Source organism: Oryzias melastigma, linkage group LG15 (assembly GCF_002922805.2).
Source record: "Oryzias melastigma strain HK-1 linkage group LG15, ASM292280v2, whole genome shotgun sequence".
Lineage (NCBI taxonomy): Eukaryota > Metazoa > Chordata > Actinopteri > Beloniformes > Adrianichthyidae > Oryzias > Oryzias melastigma.
Window position 1 is genome coordinate 24,136,613 of NC_050526.1, and position 14,096 is coordinate 24,150,708.

At 34.7% G+C, this 14,096-nt stretch overlaps 1 protein-coding gene across 1 annotated transcript in view; it reads right to left on the reverse strand.

Annotated features, from left to right (window-relative positions):
* The window catches only part of LOC112161618 (eyes shut homolog), a 97,288-nt gene that overhangs the window by 58,946 nt on the left and 24,246 nt on the right, over positions 1–14,096 (reverse strand). Inside the window, exons 8-12 of the mRNA XM_024296895.2 lie at positions 10,678–10,782; positions 7,402–7,541; positions 6,322–6,485; positions 5,909–6,162; positions 3,886–3,990 (exon numbers count right to left, since the gene is read on the reverse strand). Of these exons, the coding sequence (XP_024152663.2) occupies positions 3,886–3,990; positions 5,909–6,162; positions 6,322–6,485; positions 7,402–7,541; positions 10,678–10,782 (768 nt within the window). The remainder of the gene's footprint in view (positions 1–3,885; positions 3,991–5,908; positions 6,163–6,321; positions 6,486–7,401; positions 7,542–10,677; positions 10,783–14,096) is intronic.

Here is a 14,096-nt window from a genome sequence, read left to right on the forward strand (position 1 = left end):
ACTTGGGACTTGACTCGGACTTGAAGACAAAGACTTGGGACTTGACTCGGACTTGCAAAATGATGACTTGGTCCCACCTCTGGTAATTACTTACATTTAAATGTAATCTTCTGTACATCAGAGCACACCAAGGTGAAGAAATGTGTCACGGATCAATCCCTACCCATTACCCATAACAAAAAAAAAAAAGTTTGGACACTAATACAGCTTCAAACGTCCCTACAATTAGAGGAGAAGCTAAAAGGTTAGATGAAGAATTCAGATTTGACCATAGCTTCTGATTGTCATTGTAAATGATTTATCAGAACATTTTATTTAACCTTAACGTTGTTCACCTTTCAGCACATCCCGTCAGGGGTTGTCACAGCAGATACTCTTGGACAAAACTTGTCTTGCAAACAGGAACACATCGCTGAGAAAGAATGAATCAAGGTGTTGCAACACCTCCGCCAAAACCAAACATCTAAGATTGAAAACTGCTGTAGGATCATTCAAGACTTCACAAAGAAGTCAATGACAGGAAGCTTGACAAAACTGTTGAGTGCAGAAAAAGATACTTCTAGGTTGTTGAACAGCCCTTTTTTTTCCAATAAAAAAGCCTCAAATGTGAAAGCATGCAGGAGCATTTTTTTTTCAAAATAGTTTATTTTATGCTTCACTCCAATTTTGATCTTAATTTTCTTTTTTTAATGTTCTACATCAAGAGAAAAATGTTCTAAGAACACTAAAAACTTGATTTTCATTAGTGAGTCTTCAAGTTGTTTTTAATAATGGAAAATATTTTTTACTTTTCCACAAATTCTATAAATCAAACTACATGAACGGCATATTATTAAGAGCTTATAATATGTATTCATCCTTGTATTGTTACCAAAATTCAGAGTAGCTTACCATACATCACCACAACTATCTAGATGTTTGACGACCTTCCTACTACCCCTTCCCCATTATATTATGTATTGCCTTGACTAGTTAATGGACAGCAATTGCCTCCAACGGGGTGTTTCAGAAGTGTTTAATAACCAATTGTGCATGCAATTCACTCTGAGGTTAATGTTGCATGAAGGAATGTCACATTTACAGTGACACCATCTCCAAATGGGACTCTTTTTCTCCCCCCTCTATATTTCAGCTACTGGTGGTTTAGCCCAAATCAACAGCAGAGAGACAATAATTCAGTGTTTTACTTTTTCTCATAACTGTCAGTGAAGATGACTTATTGATGAATATGTTTAATGAGTTCTTCTGAATCTAACTATGACGGGAGTAGATCATTACATCCACCAAAACAAAGCCTAGTTTTTTTGTGTGTGTTTTGAAAGTTTTCCATTAAGCTAAAGAAAATTAAAGGAAAAAAAGGAAGTGACTGATTGAAAGGAGTAAATATTTAAGAATTCAAGTATTTAAAAACAAAAAAAAATGCTTACTCTACTATTGTTATGATGTTTGGCAACCCTGTATAAGGTTACAGTGGTGCACCAAGCGGCTGAAAACACCAATAACATTTAAAGTCAGTCCTCACAACAATAACAGAAAAAAAGGAGATTAGAAATTAGATACTGATGTAAAAATAATGAAAAGTCAGAGCTTTAAACTCCAAAAAGTTCAGGGTGAAGCTCCTTCAGATCATTGAGACCAACACACAGTGAGTCAGAGACAGCAGTATCTCAGATATGAGGCAGTGTACATGACTCTAATTGATCCGAGCAAAAACACACGGAGTTCAGCACAGACGGGACATTTTGCTTTGCACAAAAAGCACATTATCTTCTCCAAGATATGACAAAATCTCCTAATGAGGAGGTCAGAGAAAAATCAAGGCGCCAGCTATTGATATCACTCAGTCCTACTGGGAATTTTTCAGCATGTTCAAAATCATTAAGACTTAATTATGCCAGTGAGCACTGTTCACTGATGCATACAACTTTGTATTATTGATATTTCCTGAGCTGTATTAAACACACAATTGTATTTTTAAACAGCATAGCAAACACAGATTATATTGTGTTAATATTTATTTTTTTTCTAATTGCTTTGAAATATCTGAGAAGAAAATGCTAAAAATGTTACACTAAAATATTTCACAGGGATTTGGAAAATAACAATTGATATAAAATGTGTTTGGATTTCAATTTTAATGAAAAATAAACAAAACCTTCAACAAATGTTGTTCATATTTAAAGGAGACCAGTTGTTGTTTTTCTAATGAGCCGACTATAATGTGAAGGTCACAATTTTGAAGCAGTTGCTCCTCCCACACCTCATTGAAATGACCTCATTTCATTCTGACCCTCTTTTTTTCTTAAGGTCGTTCAGTACTCCAGAGGTTCAGGGTTCTTGGTTTTAGGTTATGCAGAGCCACATGGGGGTCAGAACACGGGGTAGGGGGTGGTTTAACCCTATAAAGGTTGCTATGTCAGCATGCACCCACGATAATTTATGTTTGATGGTATTATCAGGGGCATGAGAACCACCTGAAACAGCTTCCTAAAGGTGGAATGAGGAACAAAGAGAATTGGTTCAAATTAAAGCAAAAACAATTGCTGCTTAAAGTTATAAAAGTTCAAGATTGGACAGACTTAAATGTATTTTTTGACCTCTTTAAAAAGATCAATCGCAGTAAGTAGATGGCAAAATTACCTCATTATTCAGGAATAATAGAGGGACTATTGTTAATCATGTAAGTGAAAAAATAGATAAAGTTTGTGCCTATGTTGTTGTCTCAAAATAAATTTTTTATCAATTAAGCCCCAGAGACATTACAGTCTAATTCTCCTCTATGTAACACAGAACAACACCAGGACTGTTTAAAATCTAAATTCAACAAAAACATGAGGATACAAAACTAAAAACTTGATATTTTGTGTGTTTTGTGGCTTTTTGTAGCAAAGTAAACAGACCACCCATCTAATCAGATTTATTAAAGTATAAAAGAGATCAAAGACACCTGTTTATAAATCTGTCAGTAAAATTAAAACAGTAATGGACACCGGTGTTCTGTTTATCCCCAAATCGAATTTCAGGCGAAGACCAAAAAGCAGATTTATAATGATGCTTTTATGTGTGCCGCGTGCAGTGAAAGCACACCGTATAAAAGGTAATCCACAAAAAAAAAAAGAAAAGAAAAAAAGATGTTTTAACCACATAAAAAAGTAGAACTCTTGAGAATCAGGTGGACTTTATGAAAAGGAAATGGGCAAAATCTGCAAAAGCTGAATGTAATTTGAATCTATTACTAGCAAAGCCTTTATTAAGTAAATCATTCTCAAAGCTGTCAAATGTCTGCTTTACTGACATGTCAATAGCTAAGTTTTGGGGGCTTTCCTTTTCAAAAGTTTGCCCCAAATCCTGTTTTGTCATCTGTGGGTGTTCACAATGCAAAGTGACATAGTATGAAATATCAATCAGATTGGCTGCTGCAGTCTGACTGGTGCAATCAAGTGATGATTAAGTATTTTATTACCAGAAGGCACAGTAAAGTCAACACTATCCAAAGGAATGTAGTACTGTCTTTCCATTTAATATTCTATTTCTAAGAAGCTTTGTACATGTAGAAATGTATAGATTTTTTTAGAGCAGGTTGTTGCTTTATGAAAGGGTTTTCAAAGTCTAAATGAAATGAGAGTATTAAAGGTCAAGTCTGGATCAATTGTAGCTTTAGAAACTTTGTGCTTTTAGTTAGCTTGAATTAAAACAGGAAAATGAATATAAATGGAAGATTTTCTTTTTTTCTCAGTGATGTGTCTTGGAGTACATTTTCAATAAAAAGAAACAAGATGTAGGTCACAGTAAACGTTTTGAGTATTTCTACAGTACACTATACAGAAAATAAATTGCATATATTTTTTAAAAGTACTTAACAAAAGAAAAGTAGACACTACTCACCGAGAGGACAGTGACAAATAAAGTCATTTATTCGATCCATACACGTGCCTCCATTTAGACAGGGCTGTGACCAGCAATCATTTACATTGTGGGAGCAAGTCCTTCCTGTAGGATAAAAAACAGAAACAAATACCCTACATTTAAAATTACTTGAATTATAGTCATAACTTATTTAAAAAAAATCTACAGTCACAGTAGAAGGAATACAACTGCATCCACGGTGCTTTTTATAACTAACCTTTAGCATATGTGTGATAAAAGGATTCAGCTCATGTCCACACTGACACAATGCAGTCAATCATTCTTCTGGCTCAAAAAAAAAAGCAGCTAAATGATTATGTGCTCATGCTGCAGCTTGTACGTATGTAGAAGCGGCAAAGCCTCAGTTTTAGTATCCTCGGGGTAAGAGTTAGATATGGAATTGATTAACTGTTTTACTGACAAAAAATAAAGCCCCACCAGTTCTGGCCTCTGGCAATATTTCAGACCTTTTCAGACCTAGATGTCTGGGAGGCAGAGGGCAGCGCTGCTCTCTCTGCACTGCTGGCTACATCAAAGGTAATTGTATTTTTGCCATCATTACCCCATGTACTGGCAAGGACTCAGTTAATTATGTGCTTTAAAGATCTTACATACAGTAATTAGAGCAGCTGCTGACTGTATTTAGGCCAAAATGTATTTTTCAAGTCCAGCACTACACATTTTATGCACTACTGTTCAGTTTGGGCATGCACATCAGTTGATGATATGACTGATTAAGGTAATTTAAAGTTGCTGGCAAAAATTGGCAAACAACTGATTTTGTGCAGTCTTTAAGAGCTAAATTTTTGTGTTATTACAGTGAATTTGATCAAAACTAAATACTTTTATGTCTATTGTCTTTTTTTTTTTCTAAGAGTGCCTGACAAACTGAAACTTGCAACGATTTAAAACACTGTTTTTAGATATTTAAGACATTTTAATAGATTTTAAGTTCTTTTAACTTATCTCTGGAAACAAATATGTAGATTTATGTCCTAAGAATAAGAGTTATTTTTAGATTTTAAGAGGATTTATTAGATGGACCAACTTGTTATAAGATGATTTTCTTATTTTGATCACATTTTCTTCTAAAATGAATCATTTAAACTTACAACTTTTTTTTACCATAATCAAAATCAACTACTACTAGGTCCATACAAACTTTTTGCTTAAAACTAGCAAAAAAATGTATTGTTGGGCTGCATACCATTCAGTTTTGCTTGCGTGGAACATTCTCTCTAGATTTTAGAATGCAATTATGAAATTTCTTGTAAAGTAAATATTACTTGCTGCATGGACAGATAATTTTACTAGATGCTAGTAATTTTCTTTTTAAGATTGGTGTTGTTTTACTGACGTTTTACTGTTCCAACAAATGCTGAATTTTTTTTTACCTGTGAATTTTCTTTCTTAATTTTTAAACAATTTAATTTTTTTCAGATTTTTTTAACCACTGATCTTTAAACAGCAACATTTTATGCCCCAAAATTATATTAATAGTAATTTGATTGGCTGGCAATCGATGTGTTCTTAGATTGATAAGTTGTTCTAGTGAGGTGGAAAAAAGTGAGTTTTTTTTTTTTTTTTTTTCAACCAAATTCTTTTCCATCAAATATCTGGGCCATCGAAATGTTGAATCTGGAAATCGAAAACACTGAAATATTAAAAAAGAAAATAATATTTCAAGGCATAAAATGTTGCTGTTTAAAAATCAAGGTTTAAGAAAAAAATCAGAAAGAAAATTTAAAGGTTTAGAAAAGTTCAGAATCTGATGGAAAAGAACAACTTCCATAATTTTAGGCTACCTCTTTTCACAATTCAGACTTTACCCTTTATTTAGATGTTTGTTGGCATGCTATCTATTTTTAAATATATTTTGTTGTGTCCCAATTTAGACACCTCATTGTTTGATGGAACATTTTAACATTTCCATGGTACTCCGGTGACTGGTTCTACCAACAATTGCAGAGCAGCCTCGGATTTGTATCAGATGGTCTCATACCTTCAAATCCCAGGGGACAGTGGCACCGATAATCACTGATTAGGTCCACACAGGTGGCGCCACTTGAGCAAGGGAAGCTGTTACACTCATTTGTTTCCACTTCACAGAACGGTCCCTCGAATCCAAGCATACAGCGGCAGGTGAAGTTATACTGCTGGTCCAGGCAAACGCCATGTTCAGAGCAGCTATGGCCAGCGCAGTAATCAATGTCTTCCTCGCAGAAGACCCCTGTGTATCCACTGGGACAAAGGCAGCTGGGAACAGATTAAAGAGAATTTCTTAATGGCGTAGGAGGTAAAAAAGATTTTTTTTTTTCAGCCCCGAGGGAAAAGCAGTAAATGTCAGTAAATTTTACAGTCATTGACATTCTGGTGGCAGAATAGCCTGAAGACAATCAAAGCATGAACACTCACCTGTAGCCATCAATCTCATCCACACAAGTGGCCCCATTTTGGCACCAATGTTGAATGCAATCATTGACATTTATACGGCAGGTCTGACCGGTCCAGCCCCGTGTGCAGATACAGGTGTAGCTGCTGGCATTATTCAACACACAGCGTCCTCCGTTGGCACATGGCTGTCAATAAACGCACTCGTTTTAGATGCATGTGTTATGGAATTAGTTATGTTGTTTATGAGCTTCAGGAAATCATTCGTTTTGTATGACAGATATCTCGGACTGGACTCAACTTAATCTGGTCAGATATCTGCCAATTTTCCAACAATGTGAAGACTAATAATTTCTTGCTGCTGCCAGCCTGAAAATGAGCTTCATTACAGCTACATGACATGCTCATGAATACTGATTCATGCGTTATAAAAGGCCCTCACTATGTATTCCATGTAGCATCTACATCATGTCTTACAAGACAGGACCGATGCTTGTTGAGGCCTAAACCTCTGGAGAACTCTACCACAATACATAAGTACCAAGAATCTGTCCTGGATGGAATCGGTTTATATGTTTAACCAAAAAAAGGTTGTTTATAATTTTACATGTAAAGCTAAACATGTTCCATGGACTGTTTTTCACTTTTTTTCATTTTTATTATAATTTGGACAATATTTTCCTGTCAAGAGCTTCCATTATCCATTCATTTCCCATAAAGTTGTAGCTACCAGAACAATATGGGCGTTTCTTATTATTAACCCTTTAACACTGGAGTTTTAACTCAAGTGCTGACATCCTTTGAATCATCCCAACTTTTCAACTATTCAAACAATTAAAGTAATTCCAGCCGATTCTGAGGTGAAGAAAAAAGCAGCCTGGCACTGATATGACACACCGTATGACCATGGCGAATTAGTTAAATCTGTCCGGGAGAAAAGCGATTATCTGGAATTATGCACCTCTTCATGAGAGTAAAGAGTTGTGTGTGGCAATGTAGAATGTTACAGTGTTAGTGATAGTAAACATTTATTTTTACAAAAAAATAAATAAATATGAAAATAAAAAAAGACCAAAAAAAACTTAAATCTACACGTCTACCTACTTGAAATTCTTGAGAACACGGCACACGGCAGCTGTATTCAAACCCTTTTGGGAGATCCAAACATCTCGTCTTCGTGGAACAGTTGCTGGTGGGCAGACCACAGGCATCGATGTCAACTTCACAATTCTTTCCTTGAAAACCTGCAATTCAAGAGTTTATAGATGAAATGTAATAAATTACATCAGAAACAAAAATAGAGCTAAAATAAATGTCATAACTTAACTCTAATTTGCAGTCATGTAATTGGCCATTTCTTCAAAATGCTCAATAAACGAGGCCAAAAGTGGACCATGAGTGGGTCGACTGGAGGACTGGCCTCTTTCTAAAGCATATTTACTGAACCTCAGAGACCCTTTGAATTTTGATCAGAATAACTAGAAGCTCCATTTAGCTTTTAATTAAAGACTGAAGAAGCAAACACTAGCTTCAAATTCTTATATTACTTTTTCAATCTTATTTTGATGTAAAACTCATCTATTAATATACTGAAGTCATAACTGAGCATTTTTGGTGTTTATGAAAAAAATCTATTAGAGTAACAGATTTCGTTGTCAACAGTAATATGCAGTAAAAATGTGTCTTATTTCCATTAGGAGCTGCAAAAAAGCTTTTTTGTTTGGAACTCAATCAAAACAAATGTTGACAGAGCCAAATTAGTCTAAAAAAACATCCATCTAGATTTTATTGGGTGAACTTACAACTTTCTGTTACTTTGGTAAATGCTTTTATAGTATGAGTTGGCAAAACAAGAAATGTATTTTAGCTATGGCTAAAATATGTGTTCCCTGCTATAGATAGCAATTGATCTTGTTGTTTCTGGTGCAAGTTCACTCCAACCAAATCTAACATTCTGAAAATGGGCAATTGAATGGGACAAAGTTACAAATATTGTGTCCCTGCCAATCAAGAAAAAAAAAAAAAAAAACACGTGCATTTGAGGCACACAAAGACAAACAAACAAAGGTTCTTTTAAATAACGGATGAGATTTAGACACTGGAAATCCAGAGTACACCCTATGCAATTGTGTAACAGAAGATATTTGACCACCTTCTAAAAGATTTGGGAGTGCCTTAACTGGGAAACACACAATTTCTGAAGCATCCAAAAAAAAAAAAAAGTAATAATGGCTTGATTTAAAGGAAAAAAAAAATGTGAGTTAATATATGTTTAATTTTAAAGAGCTGTTGCAAGCGTGTAACAATTCAAGACTTACAAGTTAAAATATAAAAAACAAAAAAACAAAATAATGAAAATGTGTTTTTCTGCTGACACTTGTTTTGTAGTGTTCAACTGACAACACGACCTTTACTTTGAGGTACAACATAGACAGGCCGATGTGGAAGAGCCGTCTTGAACGGTGCAGTGAGCAGGTGTAATGGGGGCGGGAAAAGACAAGTGTTGAGCCTTCTGGGGTGTTATGGGTCCAATTCAACTTGACATCTGTGATGGGAGGTTCTCACTCAATAACCCCAAAGAAAAAACTCATCAGTCCTTTCCTTTGGATCATAAAAGATAAAAGCTCGTTTTCCACAGAGATGTTGAACCACAAAGACAAAAGAGATGTCAATTGAGATAAGCCTAAAAATGAGTATGAAAAGATTAGATATATAAAAATAAAAGTTTGAAATGATTTTGATCATTTAAGATAGAATTAATTAATTACTGCCAAAAGTCTCACCATACTTGGCCACATTGATTCTTTCAGTAATATGGATAAGGTGTCTTAATACAGCTAACTCGTTTAAACAACTGCTATTAATACAGATAATATGTGGATTATTAAAAAAAAAAAAAAGCTTCTTAAGGAGAAATAATAATTCTGTGAAGGACAGAATTATTGCTTTGTAAATGTTCTAAATGTTTAATTTACTTGGATTTTCCTTACATGCTTTATCTAAAGTTGGAGTGTACCTATGATGATCATTACTAACCTTTTTCATCTTTTTAAGTAGTGGAATTTGCATTATGGGTGACTGCCAAATACGTTTTCCTCCACCAATGTAACTGAAATAGAAACTACATTCAACATAAAGGGTTGGGACCTGCCAGCTCATTAGATGACCCCCTGCCTCATTTTATCTTGATATTGTAGCTAGTTCAAATGTGCAAGGTCAAATGTCATAAGAGATGGCTCTTATGTAACTGTACTTGTCTTTTAGTACTTTATGCATCCTGTCTTTTATTCTTAAAAATAGAACTGCGCTGGAGCTCCACTACAGACAGACACAAGCAGCCTTTCAAGGTACAGAGAGACTTGTCCTTTACTTAAGAGTGTGGGTTTATTAATTGATAATAAAAAAAAAAACATCACTTTTAAGTGCCACTTTAAAAGGCAACTGCAATTGCATTTCTTTGGTTTTGTTAATGTTACACTTTATGTTTCCAAGAATGGAAAAGCAGAACTTCCCTATTGTCAATTCCACATTTCCAAGAAGGGCCAAAGAATTTCAGCTGAGACAGTGAGCTAAAAATAAAGACAGCAAATTCTTGAGAGAAAAACAACACCTGGACACCAAGATGCTTTGTGTCTTTGGTCTCCACATGCAGGAAAATGTTCCAGTTCAGTAAGCAAGAGCAATTGCCATACACGCAAACTAGGCCATGCCAACAACAGAAATCACCGGCCCATCGTCCTTCAGTTTGCATTCAGAGAATGTAAATTCAAACTCTGCCAGGGGGGGTACAATAAGCAATTATGGAAAAAATCACCTTATTAGGATTGTTATATCATAATATTTTCACCATTAGGCTGTAATTTTGAGCCTTGACAATGTGCTTGCAGATTTTTCCTCAACTGTCAATCATAAGCCAAGTCTCCAAACTGGCACTGCAAATAATATGCTAAAGACTCTGGCTGCTACTCATTTTCTTTGTAATGCACAATGGAGCATGGAGTCTAATCAGCTGCATGCTGGGAGGAAGGCTCTCCATAATGGCTATTCTTAATAACTTATGGATTTATAATGATGGAATCTGATAGCTTTCCTATAATTTTTCAAATTTAACAAAGTCTTATAGGTAAAATCGTATTGGTACAATAAAAAAAAAAAAAAACGTATATGTGACATAGTTGAGAACCCTATACAGGAAAGTATGATCTCTGCAAATGCAAGAAAGGACAAAATTATACCAAATATTTTCAATACTGTGAAAAAAATGACAAAAATGATGAAACTTGAATTAAATAAAAGTAAAAAGATACACAATAAATTTACCAAACTGGCCTGTAACATGACTTGGATTTTTTGAGCTTCGATTTTTGCGGCAGTATTTACCTGCAGGGCACTGGCACTCATAGTCTCCAACCAAGTCATGGCAGGAACCATTGTGCTGACAGGGGCTGGAATCACACTCATTGATCTCTGTCTCACACATTGTTCCTGGGAAAGGAAGGGGAAAAATGGCAATTAACAGCTTTTTTAGTTTACTATTTTCTTGTAAAAGCACAAAATATTTGTCATTCAGGTTTTTTTTTTTCTTGCCAAAAAAATAATCAATTCAAAAACAGTTTTACAGTTACAAAAAGCATGATAAACATTAAAAAGCTTTAATCTGTTCCTCTTATTTGGCCAAATATCAATCTGAATTCACAAACTGCTATCTAAAATATAAGCAAATAATAATGGATTTCTCTTTAATGCTGTAAATATTTTAACTCATATTTGCATTATAAAAAAGCTTTTAAAGCTGCCAAAATGTGCTGATAAAGGAGGAATTTCTTCAATCCGGCATAATTTCAAAGATTCTTTTTAATTGTACGGACAAAGATTGAATCAATGACATCTGTTTTTAAACCTTCTGTTTAAAAAGAAAAAAAAAATTGATTGAATTGGCCAGACTTCCACTACGGTAAATGGACAGTAAATAACCAATTCTGTCGTAGCAGATGAGGCAGTGGATCCAGGTTATTTGGGGAAAAAAAGACATGTGGGATGCTCAGCTGCTTCAGCAGCTGCTGGTTCCACCGCTGTGGTTGGGGTTGGGGGGGGGGGCGGGCCTGTTCACATGTCAGCAATTCATTTAAAACGTCTTATCATCAATAACAGAGCACCAAAGACATGTAGCCTTTCTGACAGCAGCGAACTCATCCTACAGAAGACACAACATGATTGATTTTGCAAACGCTGAAGCTGCAACAGGTCATTACGTATGCGGACAAATAGAAATTTATAGTTACATGGAGCAGCTGCAAAAATGTCCTATGAAATCCTAACGCCTTGAAGAAAATATTTTTATTAAAAGAAATAGTAATACTGGGAAATTTCAAAAATACTAAAAATGAAAGTAATTTTGCCACTTCATAAAAAGTGCTCATAGAAATGTCTATAACATGTTCCACAAAACAAATTGTTCTTAAAATCAATTATTACATCAGACTATTTTGCACTAAGCAACAGCACATAATGCAAAATGAGCACACGTATTCTAATTTGTAAATTAGTTAAATTATTTATTCTATTTTAGCTATTATATTGTTTAATAAGCATCACTAAGGAAACTAACTAAATGTTTACAAAATGTTCACTGCAAAAAGGGAATCTTAAGTAAGTAAAAAGACCCTTGTTTCAAGAAAGTTGTCTCATTTTAGCTTTTCAATAGCAAAACATCTTAGTTTAAGAGAGCATGTAGAATTTCTTTTCTTAAAATAGGAATTTTAGGAACTACTTTTATTACTCCATTGACAGATTATTTTTTTTGCTTATTTGAAGAAAAGTTTTCAAATGAAAAAAAAAAAATGGAATGATTTCTAGGGCAGCTGTTTTTGCAGTGTATTTATAAAATCTAAGGGTGTTTTGCTGCAGACTGAGTCCGCTTAATTTGGTCCAGATCGAGTCTTAAACCTTGCGTTTGGTCCGTTCTCAGACTGGGATCTACCGGAGATTTCTGTTCCGGACCAAACCTTGTAAACAAAACCACACGAATAAAGACCTCTTCAGTCATTGGCCAACAGTTACAGAGCGGGTCAATACAAAAAAAAGACAGATGGTGGTGCTACACTATGCAAATCCTTGCCAAGATTGTTCATTTATTCAAACTTTTTATGCCTCAATTTTGGACATCTGTATCAAAGTCAGGTTCATCCCTTTTTACTGCTACTTTTTTACAGTGGAGGCATACAGCAAGACGGTTACTGAGGACGCTACGACTACGAGTTATGCTTATAAGTGTTTGTGACATATGGATTGTTAGGAAAGCAGTATGAGAATTTTTAATGCGTATCAAGTTAAGTTGTTTTTATGAGCTTGCATTCATCTGACCACATTTTAATGAGTTAATGTTGCATCATTGCTCCTCGCTTGTCTGCTAATGACTGGAGACAGTGGCCGTTTCGGTCCAGTTATTTTTCTCCCAGAGCGAATCATATGCAGACTGAGGAATCTCAGAGAGGACCGAGGTTCAATCCGAATGGAAACAGAGGTTACCTTAAAAGATGGGTCCGAGAGCAGTTCCTGGTCCCATACCAGGGTCAGCAATATTCAGACTGAAACTTTGTTTCGAATTATTGGGGGAATTAATTCTGGTTCACTTTAAGCAGATCAAATGTGCTCAGTCTGAGTACACCCTTAGACAGTTTTCATAAGTACCAATCTGACAAAGTGGAGTAAAAAAAAAAATTCTAATTTAAATTAAGGACTTCTGTTTCTGCATCTCTAAAACTTCTAAAACACAAACATCTAAGATGCCTGAGAAAAGGAACATTATCAGTTAATGAAGGATGGTGAAGTAAAATATACCATTTTTAATGCTGAAGCTTTAACAGATTTTATGACAAAGAAATACATAAAATGTCAATGTAGCCTCATTTAATTGAGAGCCGAGTTGTCACTAAACTGAGAAGTAAAATACTGTCAAAAACCTTATTGTACCCATTTTGAGCAATTAGTTTACAATTACAGAGATTATACAAAAACATAAAGACATGCAGCACAGAACAAATTAAGCAATATAAAGCTGTGCTTTTAAAATCCTCATTATGGTGCTTCTCACCTGTGAGAGAGAAAAAATATGACTGAGAAGATTTATTTAGTAAAAGTAATGTTATTCAAAAGTCATTATAAATGTTCTTCTGTTACTAATGAACTTTAATTAAATTATATTTAAAAAACAAGATAAATTACTAAATCAGTTTTGCCTGCATTTTTGTATTAAAAAAATCACTTCATCTGTATTTAAATTTAAACTGAGTTTTTTTACTTTACTAGCAACTGAAAAATTAAATATAATGAAGCCCAATGATGCTCATATTGGAATGTCATGCCATGGGCAAAAAACTAAATTAAACTATATTGTAGCTAAAAATGATGAGCTTGGAAAATGTAACTGACTCGCAAGAACTTATAATTTATCAATTAAAATCTTTTTGAAGCCAAAAATATGTTTGTTTTTTTTTTTTATGTGTAGTATAGTATAGTACAGTACAGTATAGTACAGTGGAGTGCAGTGCAGTGCAGTGCAGTGCAGTACAGTACAGTACAGTGTAGTATTGTACATCGCAGTATAGTACAGTACAGTATTAGTTTAGTATAGCAATGCATAGCATGGCATAGCACGGTATAGTATAGTATAGTATAGTATAGTTTAGTTTAGATCCCAAATGTTTGTCTCAAAATTGGTGCAGTTTCCTGGCATTGAAGGCATCAATCTCACCCACCAAATTAAAAGATGTGCCTTATTCCCCTCGTCACTGCTGCCA